This window comes from Rosa rugosa, chromosome 6 (assembly GCF_958449725.1).
Source record: "Rosa rugosa chromosome 6, drRosRugo1.1, whole genome shotgun sequence".
Lineage (NCBI taxonomy): Eukaryota > Viridiplantae > Streptophyta > Magnoliopsida > Rosales > Rosaceae > Rosa > Rosa rugosa.
The window spans coordinates 36,122,558-36,148,275 of record NC_084825.1 but is presented as its reverse complement, the minus strand read 5'-3'; the positions used below and the strand labels follow the sequence as shown (position 1 = coordinate 36,148,275).

The 25,718-nt window shown below is 37.7% G+C and overlaps 1 protein-coding gene and 1 long non-coding RNA gene across 7 annotated transcripts; both read left to right on the top strand.

Annotated features, from left to right (window-relative positions):
• The first annotated feature begins 748 nt into the window (after positions 1 to 748).
• Positions 749 to 8,987, top strand: LOC133717918 (receptor-like protein EIX2). Its single transcript, XM_062144677.1, has 2 exons — positions 749 to 6,255; positions 6,396 to 8,987. Exon 1 carries the CDS (start codon positions 1,051 to 1,053, stop codon positions 6,250 to 6,252), a length of 5,202 nt encoding a protein of 1,733 aa, XP_062000661.1. The 5' UTR covers positions 749 to 1,050; the 3' UTR covers positions 6,253 to 6,255; positions 6,396 to 8,987.
• Positions 8,988 to 18,656: 9,669 nt separating this feature from the next.
• Positions 18,657 to 24,476, top strand: LOC133717479 (uncharacterized). Of its 6 annotated transcripts, none has more exons than XR_009849653.1 (11): positions 18,657 to 19,573; positions 19,729 to 19,808; positions 19,889 to 20,350; positions 20,434 to 20,505; positions 21,519 to 21,584; positions 22,321 to 22,390; positions 22,520 to 22,580; positions 22,668 to 22,715; positions 22,828 to 22,954; positions 23,086 to 23,189; positions 24,211 to 24,476. It is a non-coding gene; the product is annotated as an uncharacterized LOC133717479 (long non-coding RNA). The 6 variants fall into 6 exon arrangements; XR_009849650.1 differs by having other exon boundaries at positions 19,729 to 19,823; XR_009849654.1 differs by adding an exon at positions 22,072 to 22,195 and having other exon boundaries at positions 19,729 to 20,350.
• The last annotated feature ends 1,242 nt before the right edge of the window (positions 24,477 to 25,718 follow it).

Here is a 25,718-nt window from a genome sequence, read left to right as displayed (position 1 = left end):
ATGGAGTGATAGATCCACTGACACTATGCTAGTACGCAGAGTATTTAGTTTCGAAAAGAAAAAAGAAAAAAAAAACAGAATGATAAACGAAACCAAAGTATTTCCTACAAATCTCTAGTTTTGTGTTTTCATCAACTTGTTAATTACTGGTAATTTTACTAGTCGTAATTACTCTACACTTTCCAAATTCTTATCAAAAGGTTTTCCTTTAAGCAATTTCTGTCCAAATAAACTGATCACGGCCAACTAGGCAAGATTCAATAACACTACACGTCAAGTCAGTACTTGGCCACGTTTGCATTGTGGAAATTATAACTTCTTTATATTCAAGCAGTAGTATCAAACAGAGATACTTGAGTCCAATGTTTCTTGTTATCTATTAAGTTAATTTGTTTGTATCTATTGCTGCGTCTCCTTTACGTTAAGTCTACTGATCACCATCCCAAGCCAAGTCAATATTAAGTGACAATAGCAGATACAATGCAATTTAATGCAATTTCCAGATGATTGTGATGCCGGCGAAGAAAGCAATTTTCTTTTTCATTTTCTTCCATACATGAAACCCTTGTTTACTAATTACAGAAAACAAATATATGGAGGCAACTCGCAGTGTTATTGAGATATTTGTATTTTAAGCTAAATAAGCTTAATTTTATTCTGAGAATCTGAAATCTGACAACTGATAACCCCGCGCGCGAGTGTTATTGAGCTCTTTGTGTTATAAGCAAAAGTTGTCTTTGTGTTAATTGTTTTCACTAATAACTTTGCACTAAGCTTCTCATGCAATTATTAAGTCAACACTCGAGTTATGTCAGTGAATGCTCAACGTAGACGACGACTCTCTTTCTTACTTCGTATTTTGTCCTCTATGACCTTGTGGCTCTGTTTCAGATATGAAATGCTTGGATTAATTCTTGTGAGGAATCATTATAAATAGGGAATGATTTGCATGCAAAGATAGTATTCTGATAAATCACACAGCCATACATCTAAATACTTGCAGTGCAATTGTGCTTCTTATCTAACATCGTCTTGATTACATTAATTAAGATGGAGTTGGGAAGGTGGTTCAGACATGCTTATGCAATATCAATTGTGCTTCTTCTGCACATCAACGCTTCCTTATCACTCGGCCACCACCATGCTAATGTGACAACGAGGTGCATAGAGAGGGAGAGGGATGCACTTCTTGCTATCAAACGAGACCTGGGGGATGATCACAATCTACTCTCTTCATGGGGAAGCGAAGCCAAAAAGCAAGACTGTTGCAGATGGGAAAGGGTCTACTGTGACCAGCTGACCGGCCATGTTACTCAACTTCATCTTAGAGGACTGGCGGTGATCTCTTGGCCAGGTGAGTTTATGCCTTACATGTCTTACAGACATTCTAAAGGAAAAGTTAGTCCTAAAATCATTGAGTTGCAGCATTTGAAATATTTGGACCTCAGTGACAATAACTTCAATGGGAGGCAAATTCCGGCTCTCATTTTCTCTTTGTCCAATTTAAGACACCTAGATCTCAGTTTCAATGACCTCACCGGGAGCAAAATTCTGGATCACATTGGTAACCTGACCAATTTAAGATATCTAGATCTCTATGGGAATAGCTTAGGTGATGAAGTTCCATATCATCAGCTCAGAAACCTTACTCACTTGCAGTATCTCAATCTCGGGCATACTCATGGTGTAGAAAACCTCCATTGGCTCCCACATCTTTCTTCTTTAAAATACCTGGACCTGAGTTCGACCGATCTAAGGAAGGTTTCTGATTGGCTGGAAACAATAAACAAGCTCCCCAATTTAAGAAACTTGACCTTGAGCTTCTGTAGTCTTCCTCCTCCAACTCTTTCCACTCTTTCTCACATAAATTCTTCCAATTCTCTTTTTAGTGTTGATTTTTCTGGAAATCCTGCGGTCAGTTCTTCAATATTCAAATGGTTGTGCGATTTCAATACCACCCTTGTTCATCTTGACCTCTCTTCCAACCAATTAAGTGGTTCGATTCCCGATGCTTTGGCAAACATGAGATCACTTAAATATCTTGGCCTCTCTTCCAACCAATTAAGTGGTTTGATTCCCTATGCTTTCGCAAACATGAGCTCACTTGAAACTCTGTACCTCTCTTCCAACCAATTAAGTGGTTTGATTCCCAATGCTTTCGCAAACATGAGCTCACTTGAATATCTTGACCTCTCTTCCAACCAATTAAGTGGTTTGATTCCCAATGCTTTCGCAAACATGAGATCACTTGAATATCTTGAACTCTCTTCCAACCAATTAAGTGGTTTGATTCCCTATGCTTTCGCAAACATGAGCTCACTTGCAACTCTTGACCTCTCTTCCAACAAATTAAGTGGTTTGATTCCCGATGCTTTCGCAAACATGAGCTCACTTGAAGCTCTGTACCTCTCTTCCAACCAATTAAGTGGTTTGATTCCCGATGCTTTCGCAAACATGAGCTCACTTGTAGCTCTTGGCCTCTCTTCCAACAAATTAAGTGGTTTGATTCCTGATGCATTCGCAAACATGAGATCACTTGCAGCTCTTGGCCTCTCTTCCAACAAATTAAGTGGTTTGATTCCTGATGCTTTCGCAAACATGAGATCACTTGAATATCTTGGCCTCTCTTCCAACCAATTAAGTGGTTTGATTCCCGATGCTTTCGCAAACATGAGCTCACTTGAAACTCTGTACCTCTCTTCCAACCAATTAAGTGGTTTGATTCCCGATGCTTTCGCAAACATGAGCTCACTTGTAACTCTTGACCTCTCTTCCAACCAATTAAGTGGTTTGATTCCCGATGCTTTCGCAAACATGAGCTCACTTGTAACTCTGTACCTCTCTTCCAACCAATTAAGTGGTTTGATTCCCGATGCTTTCGCAAACATGAGCTCACTTGTAACTCTGTACCTCTCTTCCAACCAATTAAGTGGTTTGATTCCCGATGCTTTCGCACACATGAGCTCACTTGAATATCTTGGCCTCTCTTCCAACCAATTAAGTGGTTTGATTCCCGATGCTTTCGCAAACATGAGCTCACTTAAATATCTTGGCCTCTCTTCCAACCAATTAAGTGGTTTGATTCCCGATGCTTTCGCAAACATGAGCTCACTTGAAACTCTGTACCTCTCTTCCAACCAATTAAGTGGTTTGATTCCCGATGCTTTCGCAAACATGAGCTCACTTGCAACTCTTGACCTCTCTTCCAACAAATTAAGTGGTTTGATTCCCGATGCTTTCGCAAACATGAGCTCACTTGAAACTCTGTACCTCTCTTCCAACCAATTAAGTGGTTTGATTCCCGATGCTTTCGCAAACATGAGCTCACTTGAAACTCTGTACCTCTCTTCCAACCAATTAAGTGGTTTGATTCCCGATGCTTTCGCAAACATGAGCTCACTTAAATATCTTGACCTCTCTTCCAACCAATTAAGTGGTTTGATTCCCTATGCTTTCGCAAACATGAGCTCACTTGCAGCTCTTGACCTCTCTTCCAACAAATTAAGTGGTTTGATTCCTGATGCTTTCGCAAACATGAGCTCACTTGTAACTCTTGACCTCTCTTCCAACCAATTAAGTGGTTTGATTCCCGATGCTTTCGCAAACATGAGATCACTTGCAGCTCTTGACCTCTCTTCCAACAAATTAAGTGGTTTGATTCCTGATGCTTTCGCAAACATGAGATCACTTGAATATCTTGGCCTCTCTTCCAACCAATTAAGTGGTTTGATTCCCTATGCTTTCGCAAACATGAGCTCACTTGAAACTCTGTACCTCTCTTCCAACCAATTAAGTGGTTTGATTCCTGATGCTTTCGCAAACATGAGCTCACTTGAATATCTTGACCTCTCTTCCAACCAATTAAGTGGTTTGATTCCTGATGCTTTCGCAAACATGAGCTCACTTGCAGAGCTTAACCTCTCTTCCAACCAATTAAGTGGTTTGATTCACGATGTTTTTGCAAACATGAGCTCACTTGCACGTCTTGACATCTCTTATAACCCATTCGGAGGAGGGATCCCAGCATTCATTGGCCAGTTATGCAGTTTGCGATATGTGTCAGTTTCAGGTTGTAATCTGACTAGTGGACAACTTTCTGAGTTTGTTCAAGGATGTTCAGCATGTGTTCAAAACTCATTACAGAGTTTTGATCTTTCCAATAATCATCTTGCTGGGTCACTTCCTAATCTTACAAGCTTTTCATCATTGGAGGTATTAACTCTCTCCAAAAATAAGTTGAGTGCTCTGGATAGCATTGGAAATTTTTCTTCTCTCAAACAATTATCTGTTGATCAAAATCAATTACGATGGATGATACCGGAAAGTATTGGGAAACTCTCCGGTTTGTATGCCTTGGATCTCTCTGGAAATCTTCTGAGCGGAAGAATTCCAGAAGGTATTGGGCAACTCACATCATTGTCTTATTTAGCTCTTTCTGAAAATCAATTAAGCAGAAGCATACCTGAAACTATTGGGCAACTATCATCTTTGTGGAGTTTAGATCTCTCTAGAAATCTGTTAAGCGGAAGAATACCGCAAAGTATTGGACAGATGTCTGGGTTGCTCCATATAAATCTTAGTATGAATCGTTTGGAAGGGGAGATTTCAGAAACTCATTTCTCAAAACTCTTCAATTTATATGAGTTGGATTTATCCTATAACTCATTATTAGAATTCAATGTCACTTCTGATTGGGTTCCTCCTTTCCAATTGCAATATCTAAGCTTGAGGTCTTGTATGGTGGGGCCGGATTTCCCAAAATGGCTTCGAACCCAAAAAGATCTTTCCTACCTTGACATGTCTGATGGTGACATTTCAGATGTCCCTCCAAGCTGGTTCTGGGGTCTATTTGGTGACGGTTCGACTATAGATCTGTCTAACAATCAAATTAGAGGAACATTAGGGAGTTCAGAGGCTGTATCATTAAGCGGAGTTGAAGTTCGATTTAGTTCCAACCAGTTGGAAGGTCCAATACCCTCATTTCTATCAAAAGCGACATATTTGGATCTCTCTGATAATAAATTTTCAGAGATGACTTCCTTCTTGTGTTCTTCGAATGTTAAAATTTCCAAATTTCTTGATCTCTCTGAAAATCATATTTCAGGAGAAGTTCCAGATTGTTGGAGATATTGGGTCAATCTAGAACTTCTCGATTTGAGTAACAATTCTTTTTCTGGGAAAATCCCACCCAATATAGGATGTTTACTTCGAATCAAAACATTGAAATTAAGGAGCAACAGACTTGTGGGAGAATTGCCTTCATCCTTGAAGAATTGTACAAGCTTAAATGTTATTGATCTTGGGAACAATACGCTTTCAAGTTCAGTCCCTGAATGGTTAGGGGACCGTCTTCCAAATTTGGTTATTCTTATGCTTCAATCTAATCAGTTTAGTGGAAGTTTGCCTTCACAATTATGCCATCTAGCACGCCTTCAAATTTTGGATGTCTCTGGGAATCAAATCTCTGGATCTATACCAAAATGCCTCGATAGTTTGACTTCTTTGGTGCAAGAAGGAAATTCAAATCTAACCATCAGACATTCTTTTAATACATCTGAGGCCGAACCACCTATGAGTTCTCTTTATTATGAGGATGATGCAACCTTCATGTGGAAGAGAACATTGTCTACATACAAAAACATTTTGGGGCTAGTCAAGAGCATTGATCTCTCATGCAACAGATTAACTGGGGAGATTCCAAGTGAAATCACTCATCTTGTTGGGCTCGTTTCTCTGAACCTTTCATGGAACAATTTGACTGGGCAAATACCTCCAGAGATCGGAAACTTGAAGTCACTAGATTCTCTTGATTTGTCTAGAAACAAGATAGGTGGCAGGATTCCGACAAGCCTTGCTCAGATCTATGGACTTGGTGTCATGGATTTGTCATTTAACAACTTGTCTGGTGAAATTCCAACTGGTACTCAGCTCCAGAGCTTTGATCCGTCCTTTTATGCCGGAAATCCTCAATTGTGTGGACGTCCACTTGATGCTTGTAATCCAGAGGGAACTGGTGGGCCAAATGTCTCGAGTGATCAAGCAGATCCAGATGAGCTCATCACACCGGGCTTTTACATAAGTCTAGGACTTGGATTTGCTGTTGGATTCTGGGTTGTCTGTGGGAGCTTGATATTCAAGCGGTCATGGAGATATGCATACTACAACTTCTTGAATGCTTTAAATGATTGGATTTATGTGAGGGTAGCTTTGCTCAGACGGCAATTGAAGGATATGCTCAGTAGACAATCTTAAGCGGTAACCTCTCACTTTCTCTGCATCTGTGTGTTCATCATAGATAGCTTTTTTATACTGCATCATCGTTGGAATAATTGGTTATTATAAGTTTGTCTTTTCCTACTAATCGACTAATGGTATTCCACTTATGTTTTATACAGCGCCAGCATCTTCTGAAACAAGCGCTTCCTTTCAATTGAGCACATCACATACTTGCGCTGTACAATCATCCGCTCAAGTCTTCAAGTATACAGTGTTTAGTACCCTGCTTGTTCGGTCATGTTTTTCTTTCTTTTGTCTATACCTTGCGAAATTCGGTTTCCATGTCTCATTGTATTAGTTTTCAATAAGAGGCTACCCCTCAGTATCAGAATAGTCGGAATTGGCAGTCTGTCATTTTCTTCATATTCATGTTAGGGTTGTGCTCAGTTAGTTATTTTACCGTTCTTGATTATTGTACTTTTCAGCTTGTATTTTATCCTGGCGAGGTATTGGCATAGCCCCCCTTGCTATGTATCTTTTATTTGATTTTCAATAAATTCGGATAAGAGCAATGAGTTAGCTCTTACTCCGCTTCCTAAAAAAAAAAAAAACCTGTAAAAACTTGTTGGTCCAATCAACTCTTTGCCTTAAATAATTTCTATTCTAGCTAGTGTTATTTCAGAAATTTTTGCAGTTAGTATAGTTTAAATGATAATGTATGCGCTCAGTAACTACTGAATGACCAGTGATTAGGGACTGCATCTTAAGGTTTTCTTTCTTGAATTCAACTGTTTTTCATCAAGAAGAATAGACAGGCATGGTATCTATACACAAATTGCATGCTTTTGTTATAAGTATTTTCCTCCAACAGCCCTCTACAACTAATCTCAACTAATCTTCTTCTTTTTCCATGTTTTTTCAAAGTTATTTGTATAGGGTCAAACAAAATAAAGATTTAACTACAAACTAGCGCACCAGAAAATAACTACCACATATCAAACAGCACCATAATGTGTGAAGCTTCAACTTCCCTGGTTTGGAACCTTGTCTTGAACCTATATACGTTGGAATGATAAGTGTCACATTTAGTACCTAAGCCTTTATTCTCACTTGTGTCCAGCAGCAGTATTCCTTTTGGCTTCAAGCATAATTCCTTCAGTGCTGATTGTGCTGTATTCTCCAATCCGAGTGCAGAAATTGCAGCAGCCTGAAGATGAGATGCAATGTGCCATATTAGGGAAGTTACTTGAGCTTACCATGTTTCCAACATCAATGACTTGCAAGTGAAAGCAACTGTTGGCATGATGACTGTTAAGAACTAATGCACACTGGGAAGTTCTAAATTAATGTACTGTTGAAGAATGGACAGCCATATAAATACTTGTATGGCATGAGCTTCTTCGGTCGTCTCAAATAGTCCCGTTTTTATTTAATTGTTATTATGGAGGCCAGAAGGTGCTTGAAACATGTCCATGCAATATCAACGCTTCCTTATGCCTCAGCCACAACCATGTTAACGTGACGAGAGAGTGCGTGGAGAGGGAGAGGGATGCACTCCTAGCTATCAAACAAGACCTGGTGGATGACTACAAGTGACTTTCTTCATTCGGCAGCAAAGCCGAAAATCAAGACTATTGCAGATGGGAAGGACTACTGTGACCCCCTGACCGACCTTATCATTCAACTTCATCTTGGAGGAGTCTCTCCACAAGGTGAGTTTTTCAAAGGTAAAGGCAGTCTTAAACTCATTGAGTTGCAGCAGTTGGAATATTTGGACCTCAGTCACAATGACTTCAATGGGGGCCAAATTCCAGCGCTCATTTGATCCATGTCCAATTTAAGACACCTAAAGCAACTCCAATGACTTCACCGGGAACAAAATTCCAGAGCTCATTGGTAATCTAACCATTTTAAGATATCTAGATCACTCTGATGTTGTCTTAGGTGGTGAAATTCCACTTCACTCAGGTTGTAGAAAAACCTCAATTGGCTCCCTCGTCTTTCTTTAAAATATCTGGACCTGACTTGGGCTGCTCTAAGACTTCTGATTGGCTGGAAACAATAGACAAGCTCTCTAATCTAAGAAACTTGACCTCAATGGGGATGTGATCTGCGTCCTCCAATTCTTTCCACTCTGTCTCACATAAATTCTTCCAATTCATTCATTACGAGAAATTTTCTTTTATTAAATGATTTCTACTGTTACTGTAGGAACTTGTTGGAGAACTCTCCAGTCAACTGTTTGCCTTGCATATAACTATTCTATCTGATTCTATTTAGACATCTCTGCAAAAAAATTCTTATATTAAATGATTTCTACTGTTTACTGTAGTCAGTTGAATCACAAGAGACTTACTAGTAAATAAATGAGAACTTTTATGATCGTACCTTTGAAGAACCTCCTCGTTTGTCACCTTGCGTTCATTCTTTGATGATATTAACAAAATTACATGGCTTGGTAATGACAACAGATAATTAAATTTCAATTACATGTACAGGAAAACCTATAATTTGAACCTCATTTCTCAACAATATCTTTTACATCGCTACTCTTTTTTTTTTCTTTTTTCTTTTTTTTTTACAAAGAGAGAAAAGCAGTTGCAAAAATGATAGCAAAGCATAAAATGAAAACTGATGAAAATTTATGATAAAATTCCAATATTTCAACTCTCAATCTATCAGCTAGACAGTCTACAAGATGGCTTGCCGATCGGAAACGAACCATATCATGTTTTCTTGGATCAAGTAACAGCCAATTGCATATCATGTTACGGCCAATTGCATGTACGGAAAATAAAATTTCTCAGGGACAATTATACAAAACAGACCAAATCACTTGCAACCCTCTAGCAAGAGCATATCATATACATTACATCGATTAATGCATGGCACATAAATCTATTGAAATATTGTAAATAAACAAACTAATATGTACAATAGAAGATTAGAAGACTAACAAGTAGAAGCATAGGCATAATGACTTAAAATACGAAAGAGGTATACAGAAACAGAGGCACAATTACCAGTTTGAGGTCCCTTTGAATTGTCCTCTAGAATAACCTTGAAAAAGAACGGGGAGTGGTAGCAAAAAAATGTCTGCTGACCAAGATAAATCATTTCCACACTAATCGAGTGTATCATTTGCTATCAACTGAATCGTTACTGCACAAATCTCAAAAGACTGGAGTTAAAATATGCCTTAATTATCCTTAGTGAGTGATTAAGCAAAGCTGATAAACATATTACCATAAATCATAATCTATTAATAGATTAATAGATTTCTTCTGCACAAGTCAACTGAATCATCACTCTTCAAATAGGGAATACTGGTGCGCAGCAATCAGTACATTGGAAATGCCCAACTTGAATAATGATACGTTACAATGAATAACTAATGATATACTGAGACCTATTGAATAACACAAAAGCACCCATTTAGATGATAAAGAGAACCCATTTAAATGAGGAAATACATATTCATAGAATGACTAAAAATATATATTTTTGGCTCTGGAATCTCTCAAAGCCATATACACTAAAAACCACTATGGACACTCACAACCAAAGAAAATGCAACCAGCAAGATGATGCTCCAAGAAAGCAGACTAGCAAAACAAAAACTTAAAAGAGTGTCTAACAAAACTATAGAAACTTATGCAAGTTTCACGACACATATCTAACAGAGCATACCTACATATATGTTTGTTTCAATTGAACAGCATGCATAGCAATAACCCCCTAGGCTGCCACTTTATCATTTCATTTTTCCCAAAAATATTTGTTGGGTGGCCATGGAAAATAAACAGCTAAATCCAACCCAAACTCCTTAGTCACCATAGAATGAGTATGGCACTTGGCTATTACTTTGATCATACAACCAAATGGCCATAACTCTGATAAATCCATGATTGATTGTTCAAGCAAAGCTAAATCACAGGACCACCAAATCGCTTATATATATATAGGCATATGTCAAGATGGGAAGGAGTCTACTGTGACCCCCTGACCGACCATGTGATTCAACTTCATCTTGGAGGAGTCTCTTCACAAGGTGAGTTTTTTAAAGGTAAAGGTAGTCTTAATCTCATTGAGGCGCAGCAGCTGAAATATTTGGACCTCAGTCACAATGACTTCAATGGGAGCCAAATTCCAGCGCTCATTTGCTCTATGTCCAATTTAAGACCTAGATCTCAACCCCAATGACTTCACCGGGAATCGAACAAAATTCCAGAGCTCATTGGTAATCTGACCATTTTAAGATATCTAGATCACTCTCTGATGCTGTCTTAGGTGGCGAAATTCCACATCATCAGCTTGGAAACCTTACTTGCAGTATCTCAATCTCGGCTATAAGTTATAACCACTTCATTCGGGCTGTAGAAAACCTCAATTGGCTCCCTCGTCTTTCTTCTTTAAAAAAACCTGGACCTGACTTGGGCCGATCTAAGACTTCTGATTGGCTGGAAACAATAAACAAGCTCTCCGATCTAAGAAACTGGACCTCCTCCAATTCTTTCCACTCTATCTCACATAAATTCTTCCAATTCATTCATTACCAGAAATTGTCTTTTATTAAATGATTTCTACTGTAACTGCAGGAACTGGTTGGAGAACTCTCCAGTCAACTGTTTGCCTTGCATATAACTATTCTAGCTAGTTCTATGTTAGACATCCCTGCAGTATATAGTTTAAATAACAATATCAATAACAATAAAAAGACCTATTAATTACGGACGGCAACACGCAAGCTCCTTTCTTGAATCAAACTGTTTTTCACCAGAAATAATTAATAGGAATTGTATGTGTACATAAATCACATGCTTCTGAACTACATGCATGTTTTCCTCCAATTATCTCCTACAACTTTTAAATTCAATATCTTTCAATTTGTATAGTTGAATCATTTAGCGTCCAAGGGATCACATTAAATAAAGCACCCTACATAAATAAACCATCATGGTAAAGAATGAAGCTTTGACTTCCCTTGTTTGGGACTTTCTGTTATGTTGATGTTGGAGCTGTCAAGGTTATTAAAATATGTTTTGTGTTATTGCTTTATGTCAATATTCCCTTAAATAGGGTAGTGCGGTGGGTTTGAACTTTTTCATTCCATGTGCTGTTTGCTTTTCCTTGTTTCATGCTCCATGTTTCTAGAGTGCTGTTTGCTTTTCAGTTTTCTATGTAAGGCTGTTTGCTTTTCAGTTTTCTTTGTAAGGCTTTATAAGCCATACCTTATGGTTTCCTTGAATTGTGTGAGAGTGCAGTACGTTGTCTGCATTTAGTATATTGAGTTTCAACAAATTTGGTATCAGAGCCCTTCACGGGGCCTGATTGAGAGTTTCAAAGCTAAGAAACCGTAGTTTTCTTAGAGATAGAGAGTGAGTGAAACATGGCAACTGAGAGCAACTTTGTGCAACCTGCCATACCAAGATTTGATGGGCATTATGACCACTGGTCTATGCTCATGGAGAACTTTCTGAGATCGAAAGAGTACTGGAGTTTAGTGGAGAATGGGATACCTGCTACAGCAGAAGGAGCTGAACTTACAGAGGGCCAACGCAAGCAAATTGAAGATGCAAAGCTGAAAGACTTGAAGGTGAAAAATTATTTATTTCAAGCCATTGACAGAACAATTATGGAGACAATTCTCAACAAAGAAACAGCAAAGCACATATGGGATTCAATGAGGCAGAAGTACCAGGGCTCTACAAAGGTGAAACGTGCTCAATTGCAAGCACTTCGAAGGGAGTTCGAGGTGCTTCAAATGAAAGAAGGAGAAATAGTCGATGAATACTTTGCTCGTACCCTCACAATTGCAAATAAGATGAAGGCTCACGGTGAAAATATGACAGAGCTGGTTATTGTTGAGAAGATCCTGAGATCGATGACTGCCAAGTTTGATTATGTGGTGTGCTCCATTGAAGAATCCAATAATCTATCTACAATGACCATCGATGAATTGCAAAGCAGCCTTCTTGTACACGAGCAGAGAATGCGAAGCCATGGAGGAGAGGAACAAGCATTGAAAGTCACATATGAAGACAGAACTGGTGGAAGAGGAAGAGGAAGAGGAGGCTTTAGAGGAAGAGGAAGAGGAAGGGGCAGACAACAGTTTAATAAGGCATTGGTTGAATGTTACAAATGTCACAAATTAGGGCACTTTCAGCATGAGTGCCCTGAATGGGAGAAAGGTGCAAACTATGCAGAGCACGATGAGAATGAGGAGATGTTACTTATGGCATACGTTGAGCTCAACAATTCTAAGATGGAGGAGGTTTGGTTTCTTGATTCCGGCTGCAGCAACCACATGAGTGGCAACAAGCAATGGTTCACTGATCTAAATGAGCAATTTCAACAGTCTGTAAAACTAGGCAACAACTCCAAAATGGCAGTCATGGGGAAGGGTAATGTAAGACTACAAGCCAATGGAGTCACACAAGTATTCACAGATGTGTACTACATCCCGGAGCTGAAGAATAACTTGCTTAGCATTGGACAATTGCAAGAAAAGGGAGTTACAATTCTAATCCAAAATGGAATGTGCCAGATTTATCATCCAAGAAAAGGTTTGATCATGCAAACTAAGATGTCAGCTAACAGGATGTTCGTAATACGTGCAAACATGTTGCCTCAAGCCTCAGCTTGCTTCCAAACAGTGTCTGAAGACAACACTCACTTGTGGCATTGTCGATATGGCCATCTAAGCTTCAAAGGGCTAAGAACTCTTCAATACAGAAAGATGGTGAAGGGTTTACCAGACTTCAAGATGCCATCCAAGCTATGCAAAGATTGTATGGTAGGGAAGCAGCACAGGGAATCAATTCCAAGGAAGAGCATGTGGAGAGCCTCACACAGACTTCAGCTCATACACTCAGATATATGCGGACCTATCAAGCCATTGTCAAATAGCAGAAAAAGGTACCTAATCAGTTTTATAGATGATTATAGTCGAAAAACCTGGGTATATTTCTTGTATGAGAAGTCCCAAGCTTTTACAACATTCAAGAGTTTTAAGTGCCTCGTTGAGAAGGAAACAGGAGATTATATTCAATGTTTACGAACTGATAGAGGAGGAGAGTTCACCTCTCAAGAGTTTAACACTTTCTGTAGCACACATGGCATTAGTAGGCAATTGACTGCAGCCTACACCCCTCAACAAAACGGGGTAGCCGAGAGGAAAAATCGAACCATTATGAATATGGTTCGGAGCATGTTGTCAGAGAAACAAGTTCCAAAAGTATTCTGGCCCGAAGCAGTAAATTGGTCAATCCACATTCTCAACAGGAGCCCTACCTTGGCAGTGAAGGATATGACCCCTGAAGAGGCATGGAGTGGGATCAAACCAGCTGTTCACTATTTCAGGGTTTTTGGTTGCATTGCACATGTTCACATTCCAGAGGCTAAGAGAAAGAAGCTGGATGATAAGAGCTACAAGTGTGTTTTGTTGGGTGTGAGCAAAGAATCAAAAGCTTACAGGCTTTATGATCCTATATCTGAACGTATTGTGGTAAGTAGAGATGTGGTTTTCGAAGAGGATGAAAGTTGGAATTGGGGAAGGACTGCTGAAGAGGTGAGGCTTGATGTGTTAGATTGGAGTGATGGTGAAGAAGAAGAAAATGAGTCTGCTCAAAGTGAAGAGGAAAATGTGAATAATGATGATGCAGAAGAAGAAGAAATTCTAGAAGAAGGGAGGACAAGAATGCAACCTGTGTGGATGCAAGATTATGTGAGCGGAGAAGGGTTATCTGAAGAGGAAGAAACAAACAACGTTGTCATGTTTACTTCTGTCACTGATCCAACCACATTTGAAGAAGCTTTCAAGAGTGCTAAGTGGAAGGCTGCAATGGATCAAGAGATTGAGGCAATTGAAAGGAATCATACTTGGGAGTTAACAATCTTGCCGGCTGGAGCAAAAACAATTGGGGTGAAGTGGATCTTTAAGACTAAGTTGAATGAAAATGGTGAAGTTGATAAATGTAAGGCCAGACTTGTGGCAAAAGGGTATGCACAACAATATGGGATTGACTACACTGAAGTTTTTGCACCAGTGGCTAGATGGGACACCATTAGAATGGTAATTGCTCTTGCTGCTCAAAAAGGTTGGAAGGTATATCAACTAGATGTCAAGAGTGCGTTTTTACATGGGGAGCTTACTGAGGCAGTATTCGTTGATCAACCGCAAGGCTATGTGAAGGAAGGAGATGAATTAAAGGTATACAAGCTAAATAAAGCCCTGTACGGACTCAAGCAGGCTCCACGTGCATGGTACAGTCGTATTGAAGCATATTTCATCAAAGAAGGGTTTGAAAGATGTCCTCATGAGCACACACTCTATTTGTGAAGTCGAGTGAAGGAGGTAAAATTCTCATTGTTAGTTTATATGTTGATGATCTTATATTTACTGGCAATGATGAATATATGTTTGAGGAATTCAAGAAGTCGATGAAGGACGAATTTGATATGTCTGATCTTGGAATGATGCGTTATTTTCTTGGTGTTGAAGTTGTTCAAAATGAAGCTGGTATTTATATCTGCCAAAAGAAATATGCAAGTGAGATTTTGGAAAGGTTCGGAATGGAGAACGCCAACTCAGTGAGGAATCCAATTGTTCCTGGGTTCAAATTAATGAAGGATGAAGGGGGTGTGAAGGTAGATGCCACCATGTACAAGCAAATAGTGGGGAGTCTCATGTACTTGACCGCAACTAGGCCTGACCTCATGTATGTGGTAAGCTTAATTAGTAGGTTTATGTCAAGTCCAACTGAGTTACATATGCAAGCTGCTAAGAGGGTGCTCAGGTATCTTAAAGGCACTATCAATTTGGGAGTTCTATATAGAAGGAATGGTGAAGAGAAGCTTGAGGCATTCACTGATAGTGATTATGCAGGTGATGTGGATGATCGAAAAAGTACATCAGGGTATATTTTCATGTTTAGTGATGGAGCAGTCTCATGGTCTTCCAAAAAGCAACCTGTGGTTACTTTATCTACCACCGAAGCAGAGTTCATTGCTGCTGCTTACTGTGCTTGTCAAGGAGTGTGGATGCGCAGAATTTTTGAAAGGCTTGGTCATGCACAAAGAGGGTGTACTACAGTGTATTGTGACAATAGCTCAACCATAAAACTTTCGAAGAACCCAGTAATGCATGGGAGAAGTAAACACATTGATGTACGTTTTCACTTTCTTCGACAGCTTACCAAGGATGGAACTGTGGAGCTGGTTTATTGCAACACACAAGATCAAATTGCAGATGCTATGACTAAACCACTGAAGCTAGAGGTGTTCGAAAAAATTCGAGACTTGCTTGGAATGTGTCTGGTGCCAGGTATAAACTGATGCGATGCAATGAACATCAGTTTATGGGAGGATTTGTTGGAGCTGTCAAGGTTATTAAAATATGTTTTGTGTTATTGCTTTATGTCAATATTCCCTTAAACAGGGTAGTGCGGTGGGTTTGAACTTTTTCATTCCATGTGCTGTTTGCTTTTCCTTGTTTCATGCTCCATGTTTCTAGAGTGCTGTTTGCTTTTCAGTTTTCTATGTAAGGCTGTTTGCTTTTCAGTTTTCTTTGTAAGGCTTTATAAGCCATACCTTATGGTTTCCTTGAATTGTGTGAGAGTGCAGTACGTTGTCTGCATTTAGTATGTTGAGTTTCAACAGTTGAGAGCGAAACTAAGTAGTGTCTGATTTGGTACCTGAGCCTTGATTTTTCACTTGAGTCCAGCTGCAGTGTTCCTTTTGGTTTCAAGCACAGTACCCTCCTTCAGTGCTGATTGCGCCTCAGTCTCCATTCCGAGTGCAGAAAGGGCAGCGACCTGTAGATAAGATGCAATGTGCCATATTGGGGAAATTACTTGAGCTTGCATTGCATCGTTTAAAGCTTCCAGAGGCATCTCATCCATGAGATAAGACAAACTACGACGGACAAAAATTGTGGGAGAAACCATGTTTCCAACATCAATGAACTGCAAGTAGAAGCAACTGTCAGCAGAATAACACATACAGATCATGCAGGATAACACCCCAATTGATAACTGAATAATCAATCCATTACTAGAATAGGATCACTTAAAACTATATTAAGACATGCATACCTTTGAACTACCAATTTATTTGTTATTGTCTCATCTTAGCAGGTAAGGTTTTCAATCATCTTTTGTTTTATCTGAATCTGAATGTGATAGCTTGAGTGTGTATAATGACAAAACAATCCAATACCGAACTTGGCATTGGTATCAACCAAATTTCGTAGTAAATTTTCTTGACCAACTTATTAAATAAAGTCACACAAAGAACATTCTGATGAACTTCACCTGTGAATAACACTCAATTGCTGTAACACCCTGACCAGGATTAATAGAAAATAATCCTTATTCAGAGTGAATTGGGATTACGCTAACCACAACCAATCCTTCACAAATACCAATTTAAGCAAAAACTAACCTTACCGTCGCATACGCATAGACCAAAATAAACACCTTCTATTACCGCCATCGAGTAACATCATAGCTCTATTAAGAAGACAGAGAGAAGAGAGTCGTTTTCACAAAGGGATCTATTGATTTCCAAAGCTCTGTTAGCAGACATCAAACTTGAGAGCAGAGGAAAAGATTCTGATGCTCCTTCCTCAACCCATGATAATAATCAGAGGCGACGGTGATGATGGTTCCTGATTCACGAGAGGGAAAGAAAGATTAGGAGTATTGGTTTTGGGCAGCGTCGGTGAGTGGCGACAGATGAGACTCTGCCTGTGTTCACGAAGCGAGAAGAAGCTTCTCCCCCCTTCTTAAATAAGAGGGACTATTAATTGCAGATGGTTGATTGATTTATGAGTATTTGTTTTCTCTTGTTTGCTGTGTTGTTTGCCTATAGAAAATCAAAGTCTTCTAATTCCTTGTAAAACTACACGGTAAGCCTTTATTCACAAAACCCAAATTAAACAATTTATAATCGTCTTGATCCAGTTTTAGTTAAAGATTTTCACATATAGTATTGCCCACAGCAGTCCCATGTAAAAGATTTTAACTCAACAACCTTAGTATTGGATCGATAACTTGTGATATTGGTTTTAAAAGTTGGAATCATTGCTCCCCACAGGAGGTTTAGATGACTATGGCTCCTGAGATCAATGTCAGCATATAATAAGGTTTAAAACTCACATTTGGAAGTAACTAGAACTGTTCTTTTTGCCACTCTAGGTGTTGACATGATCTAATTAACCTACAGTGGATTTTTGATTTTGGGTATATGATTAAGTAAGTGTCTATAGTTTTTTTGCCACTCTAGGTAAGGCAAGACACTTACATAAGCATGACGCCAAGGCACTTCATTTTACACCCTATTTTTCTATCAACCTAAAGTTGAGTTTAGTTTCTGGTTATAAGATTCAGTAAAGTGTTTGAAGCCCTTTTGCCACTCCAGGTAAGGCTGACACAATTAATATATATTGGGCTCTTCATTAATGCCTAGTATATTCTACAATTTCTATCTTGAAGGAACTGTTAATGTTCACATATACATGAGCTTATATTTCAGGAGGATAAGTAAAATCGAACCTCTAAATAATTTTGAAAGGTGAAATCATGCCATTGAGCTCGTACTAGGTCTATTGATTCTTAAAGATAAGACTTCATATATCTTATAAAGTCCATGGGTGTGTTTGCATATATTACTTTTATATACCCTTGAGTAATATTGTTACTTGAAATGCTGGTTATGTGGTTATATAGATTTATTAAAAATTGGGATGAGTTTATATAGAACGACCAGTTAACTGAGTTTTTACCTTTGTACATAAAGACCTACAATTGTTGCATTAGCCCTATAGATCAGTTGTAGTTAACTAAAGACCATTTTCTCAGTGAAACTAAAGAATAAAGGAAGCATCTTTGCTCATTTGAGTATCAAATATTAAGAGAAGTTTTTGTGAGACTAAATTCATTTTTCTACTCTGTACCAAAGATATACCTCTAAATTAAGTTATAAGATTACTATCAATTTTGTAATACTAGTTTTCATATTACATTTTCCTATGTGATATTTGTGTAACAGTGAATCATTGGATCCATCATTCTTAATTCATGGAACTCATTTTTCAAATAAATTGTGTTATTGATGATTCACATATGGGCTACAGAACCGTTATAATTTTTTTATTAAATAAAACTACTTTTGATGTTGACAGGCTAGTTTAATGAGCATGCATTACCCTTTCTGTTGCGACATTATATTGTTTAGTTTTACAAATCCATGGACAGGCAGTTAGGAAATTGAAAGATTTAATTGGGGCCGATAGACATAGTATTTATTTTGTGTGTGTGTTGGTGGGGTGGTAAGGCTCTGAACTCTCATTTGGGAGGTCAGGAGTTCGAGCCCCACTATGGGTGGGTTGGGGTGGGGTTTAAAAAAAAAAAAAAAAAAAAAAAAAAAAAAAAATAGACATAGTATTTATTGAGGTTTTGTTTCTTGATTTCAACTGTTTTTCATCAACAAGAATAGACAGCCATGGTATCTGTACACAAATTATATGCTTTTGTTATACATCTTTTCCTCCAACTGTCTTCTACAACTAATCTTTTTTTTTTTTTTTCCATGTTTTTTCAAAGTTATTTGCATAGGGATCAAATCAAATAAAGATAAGTATCAAACATCACCGTAATGTGTGAAGCTCCAACTTCACTGGTTTGGAACCTTGTGTTGAACCTATATAGGTTGGAATGAAAAGTGTCAAATTTAGTACCTGAGCCTTTATTCTCACTTGTGTCCAGCAGTAGTGTTCCTTTTGGCTTCAAGCATAATTCCTTCAGTGCTGATTGTGCTTTATTCTCAAATCCGAGTGCAGAAAGGGCAGCAGCCTAAAGATAAGATGCAATGTGCCATATTAGGGAAGTTACTTGAGCTTGCATTACATTGTTTAGAGCTTCCTGAATAGCAAAATTTATGGGAGAGACCATGTTTCCAACGTAAATGAACTGCAAGTGAAAGCAACTGTTGGCATGATAACTGTTGAAAAGTAATTGACACTGGGAAGTTCTAAATTAATCTACTGTTGAAGAATAGACAGCCATATAAATACTTGTACGGCATGAGCTTCTTCTTCCGTCATCTGAAATAAAGCTTGTTTTTATTTAAATGTTATGATGGAGACCAGAAAGCGCTTGAAACATCTATCCAATATCAACGCTTCCTTATCCGTCTGCCACCACCATGTTAATGTGACGACGAGGTGCATACAAGCGACTCTCTTCATGGGAAAGCGAAGCCAAAAATCAAGACTGTTGCAGATGGGAAGGAGTGTACTGTGGCCCACTGACAGACCATGTGATTCAACTTCATCTTGAAGGAGTCTCTTCACAAGGTGAGTTCTTTAAAAGTATAGGTAGTCTTAAACTCATTGATCGAGTTGCAGCAGTTGGAACATTTGGACCTCAGTCACAATGACTTTAATGGAAGCCAAATTCCAGCTCTCATTATCATTGTCGTGATAATGATTTTGTTTAACTTTATCTTTAGGACCTTCATCTTTGGAAGAACTAGATGCATGCTTCCCTTCAGTTGAGGAGTTCACAGTTGCCATGGACAACAATAAAGCAGTACAAGTTTTTGAGGTCGGAGTGCAAGTTAAATTCACAATTATTATAACTATACTAAAGGAAGGTTTTTGGTTTTGTAGATTAGGAGTAACAGACGATTTTGCCACTGCCTCTTCTCTGTTCTTACGGAATTGCCCCAACACCTGTCTACTTCCTGTCCTGCTGCTCAGTACTACCGTGGCACCGTTTAGTGGCGTGGCTCTGCTTCTTTGGAGGCTAATCGGTGCAGGCAGAGAGAGGCATAGAAGAAAGAGTTCTGGTATAAGGAGAACGACTGAGAAACTTTTCTGATATTAGATTTTGATCAAACAGCAAAGCTACTTGGTCTTGAGGGTGAATTCAGGTCACAGGGTTGAAATCATTTTTAGGTTTTGTTTATTGGTTCGGTAATTTGGATGGTATTCTACACTAAAGTTTCAGTCTTGATTTCTTATTGGGTATTTTTGCTTTTGTTCTTTCATTTCTGCTAATTTTATTTAATTGGGTTATAGATAACAGTGAGATGTACTATCTGGTTACTCTCCACCCCTACCCATGAAGAGGTAGTTATTGATTCTTCTTTCTTGAACTTCCTGCAGTCACGTGTTTTGTGATGTCTGTATTGATGGTTTTAGTTGTTGAACAGAAAAGGAGGGTTTCTCTACTAATGGCGGCTGCAACCTTTCAAGTGGCTACAGTTGTCTGGCCATTACCCAAGGTATCTACCTGTCATTAGTTTTTTTCTGTGCATTTCTCTGTTTCACAGTAATTGCAAGTTACTTTAGATGGAACTGTAGTGTTATCTTTGAGTAACAAATCATGCAATTATGGGAACTAAGTTCTCAATCTTGCTACTTTTCAATTCAATTTTCAGATTACTGCTCTAATTCCTCAATTTTTTTGCTTTAATTTGCTTGCTTCTTGGATTCGTGAAGTAATTGCTCCTGTTTTTGCCTTTTTGGTGGTTTGTGGGATCTGTGATGTTTTGCTATTGTGTACAAGTCATGAATGAATGAATCAAAAGTTAAAGGTAGAAAGAAAAGAGAGATGGAATCAGTTTTGGTGGTGCATTATCTGGTGGATTACATTCTATCTTTTTCTCGCTCTGTTTCTCAATTGCATGAATATATTTTTCAATGCAGAAAACCTCCATTTTCCCCCCATAATGATTCATGGCCTTTTGAATGGGAGATATTGATTCTGATTGAATAGTGTGTGAAATTAGGGCTTTGCAATTGTATAGTACTTTCATTATTTGTCATTTGTTAGCCTGATTTGTCCACCTAAAAAGCTATAAAGCACTTGGTAGCTAGCTGTTAATTTAGAATGGAATATTACTGAATTGATTATAGTATACTTCTACTTTCAGAAGCAAATCCACGTATACCTCTCATGCATCTCTGTCCTTAACTATGCGCTTTGACATATCTAATGGCTGCTCAGGGCAATAAAAACTTAAAATTGTGTAACCAGTAAGAAATATTAATAAAATCATAACAAAGGATTTGAACTTACATTCAAAGGGTACAGCTGGATATCAATTGGTAGGAGTGTGGTCTTCAAGATCCAAGTAACCTATAGACTGCTCTTTATTTGTTATATTTTGATTTATCATTTGAAATTTGAAAGAATTGTTTATGTTTCTCTTCTATCTGTATTATAATTATATCCGAATTGTGTCATTTGGTTTAAGAATAATTATTGACAGTAATGCCTGATAACTCTTTGAAGGAAAATTGTGGAACAAATGGTTGATTGTCCAATGGCTGATCTAAGCACAAGTTATTGTTCTGTTGGGTAAACACTTCTATCTGATCCTTTTGTTTTGTGTTTCATGGATTTCTCTGCCTTCAACATGGCTGGAGTATGTGTGCATCATCTAGCTCCTTCTGGTGTATAAATTGTTACAACATCTTGGAGTCAACCTTCTTGCTTGGTTATACCGTTAGTTACTGTTTGGAATGATCTTCCAATGAATATAATTAGAAAATATTCTCGATAAAGAATGGTGTGCAAGGTTTTGCAACCTTTGGTTTTTGAGTCCCTGGATTTATGGATTTTGATTATACTAACAAGCAAATATGTCCTTATCATTTTATTATGTCTCTGGATTAAATCCTGACAGGAAAAGTTTCCATTTAATGGTCAAAATCATTTAGTAAGAGCAGTAGTTTGTATATCAGCCAAACAACAATTAAAACAATACAATTATAACTATTAACCGAATTATCAAGTGACTTATGAGTAGGTAACACTAAAAATCATATTTATTACTTCTAGGCAGGTAATCTGGTTTTGTTTTGAAGAGTTTTTCATTGCCTGATCAAAATTACTGGTTTTGAACAATTAGCATTTTGTGTGGGTGAAGGTTGTACTCCGTTTTGCGTTTATCGAGTTCACTGTTGAAGGTAGTGTGGGTTGGCCATATGTTGAGATTATATGGATGCATAAATTTGAATAGTTATATGTTGCAGATATGATTTGCTAATTGCTAAATGTTCAATGATATGGTTCATGGTTTTTGTTTAAGCAGAAGGTGCAAGCGCTGCTTTTCTACACTGTGAGGGTGTTGCCTTCTAAGATAGCTATTGCACCTGCCTCCGGTAAGTGAACCTCTTTTTCTTTTTCTTTTTTGAGACAGTTACAGATTTCTGAACTTAAAAGTCTTTCAGCACCAAATAATCAATAGTTTCTTTATTAATAACGTGGTTCTTCTTTGTACTTTGGTTTAGACTGAAGATGAACGTGAGATGTGTGCAAGAAAATATATACTTTCCAAATATTGACAAGAAGGTATTTTTATTGGTAACAATTTGTCATTTGTTGGCACCTAGATTTTTTAATTTCTTATCAGACTCTTTTTTGGCTTTATTTTTGCAGGTTTTTCAAGCTGATGTTAAGCTCTTTTTTGAATCAGTTTGTGGAGAGGTTTGTGATTTCAGGGGAAATTTAAAGTATTATGTTTCCCTATTGTATTTTTGGTTTCTAATAGTGACTACTGTATTGGATTCTATTCATGAGGATATATCTTCTGCTGTAGGTTTATCGTCTGAGGCTGCTCAGAGTCTGTCACCTTTTTAATCGAAAATGTCCAAGATAACTATATTTGTTTCTTAATTCATTGTATCTGATAAACTTTGGCTTGGCCTTGACACCTGGTGCCAGAGGTGCGTGGAATTTTTTTCATTTCTTTTACTCGACATGGAAATAGTCAATTTCTACTATGACTATTCTATTATGACTATGATGCTTGGGTGGATGAGTCAAAGCCTTACTTTCTTTCTCAAATACTTTACAGTTTGGAATGAGATCCAGAAGTATGAGCAACATTGGCTATTCTCAGTTGTTCCGAACCCCCCTCAAATTGGCCTACTAATTGATGTTCGGCTGTATCCTTTATATGTAAGTTCGAATCTTCTGTTGTTACTTTAGAATTCTTACTGGTTACACAATTGTAAGTTTGTATTTTTTATTTCCCTGAGCAGCCATTAGATCTTTCAAAGTGCATAGTTAAGGAACAATTGGAAGGAACAATATTTTGGGGCTGTGGTGTGGTTTGAACAAGTAACCCTATTAGAGGGAGGAGATAACTCTTTGTTTTGTGTATAACTTGGCTCAACTCTTTGATGCTGGTTTTAGAATTTAGCTTTTTCAAGTAAAGCAAGCTTATGTCGTTCGTTAATTCTCTGAACAATAGTTAGTTTTCTAAGCACAGTCTCTTAAACATAAAGCATACTAATGCTTACATTTTGGTGATGAAAGCTTGACAACATAACAAATTATTGTAGCAAGTGAAAATGACTCTAACTAGAAGTTGCAAGAAATTGGTACGCTTTGTAGGTCACTTTTATATTAAAATGTTGCACAGAGAGGGAACATTGTTATAATACTAGAATTTGTTTTTTGTGTCTGCTCTGTGGGGATACCCTTATGTTTAGAACTGATAATGTACATTCAACGAATGAGCCAAAGATGGACTTGATTGTTGAGTTAGGGTGTTCAAAGTTCATAGAACTGCTACTTTTCATATGTAGTTTTAGTCACCCCTTTTTACTACGTTTACTTTCTTCATCAGGTTATATATTTGTTTTGGATGGATCTCTGTTGAGATTACATGTCATTATAAAATGCAAGCTTGCTAAGTTAACTGTTTTGGTAGCGGAATCATAGCAGTATTTGGAATATGTTTATTATGTTTGCTTATATGAAGGTGAATTGCTTGAATGCCAAGTCTATCAGCAGAACAATAGTTCTGTTCATATAGATATTTAAGCCCTGACTATTCATTGGATTAGGACAATTAGCTGTCATGATTTCCCTCTGCTTTTCCTTTATCCCAATTGTACGTATCATTTTGTTTTTTGTCTGTCAGTTGATCTTCTATGGTTTTTCACTATTAATCCTATGCTGTTACGATATGCAGTGAATGCCAGATGTGGCACATCTCAACACCAGATGAACCGACGGAATCTAATGTATTTTTGTTATGTCCAACCATTTTTGTAACCAGTATCAAAAGCAACTTTGGTTACAATGTTGATTTTTTGAAAATCGTAAATAGCCAATCTTAGTCTGTCTGGAACTTCGATTTTTGAAACATGTAGATATATGAATCTGGTTAGAACACCAGATTTTGAAATATGTAAATATACATCGTTTAATGAAAAATGTATACATATACTCGCAACATGGGATATCTAGCTAGTTAAGAGATAATTGAAGCCTAGCTTTAGTAACTAATTTTATTTTATTTTTCCTTTTATTAGAAAGAAGTTTCAATATTGATTATAGATGTTTCCTATAATACTATTCCACTGAACTTTTATAGGAAAACAGAGGTAGACAAAATGCTACATTATCTTTAACAGTAATTTGAGTCCACCGGTTCAATCCCAGCGATGAAGGGCTGTTTGGGAGGAAATTTTTTACATCAATATGTATTTCTATACTAACAATTAAGAAAGAATGTCTATTTTTCTTGTGCTATTTAGTTTAAGAAGAAAAACAGAGTGATGAAATGAAAACAGAGTATTTCCATCAAGTGCTACTTCTCAAGTTAATTCAATATTAGGCAACAATTGCATCGTTGAAATAATAACTCGTATGGGTACACAATTCTAGAATTGTAGTTGTAGTAGCAGATACTACAAAATGACCAAATGATATTGTATAGTGCCCAAGGGATCAAATCAAATAAAGGAATTCCTATACAAACTAGCGCACTACAGGAAACATGACAAATACTATGCTACTAAGTTTTGGATATAGAACAAAAACTGAGTATTTCTCCCACATAATCTCTTGTTTTGTTTATTTACTCCAATTTGTTAACTGATTTCAACATAAAATTGATGTTATTTACCGGTGATAATGAGATGACTCCTTTACTCTGAAATTTTTCGACATCTTATCCGAAGCCCACAAGGTTCTCTCTAAGAAATTTCTGAACACAAGCTCTATGTTCTAATTGATTATGGCTATGGAAGACTGAATATCACTACCAAGTCAAGTCAATACTAGGCCATATTTTCTTTGTGGAAAAGTACAACATCTTTAGATTCTAACGGTAGTAGCAGACTGAGATTGGGCCAATTTTCCTTGTTTTCCATCAAGTCGTGGCTGTTTACTGCTGCGTCTCCTCTACGTTCAAATATTAGTTCCTGTGGGCACTGGTGTCTTGCATTATAGCAATAGTAGCAGATACGATGCAATTTCCAAATGATAGTGACGCAGGCGAAAAAAAAAAAAAAAAGCAATAGCAGCAGATTTAGGTTCCTCCTGATTGTAATAACTTTCCACTCTAATTCTCATGTAATTAGTAAGTTGGAATCCAAAATTACAACTCAACTGATGGAAAGGGGTGACAATTGAATGGTGCCCTTTAATAGTGTAGTTAATTTTCACTAGCAAATTACCTCTTGTCCGGTCAAG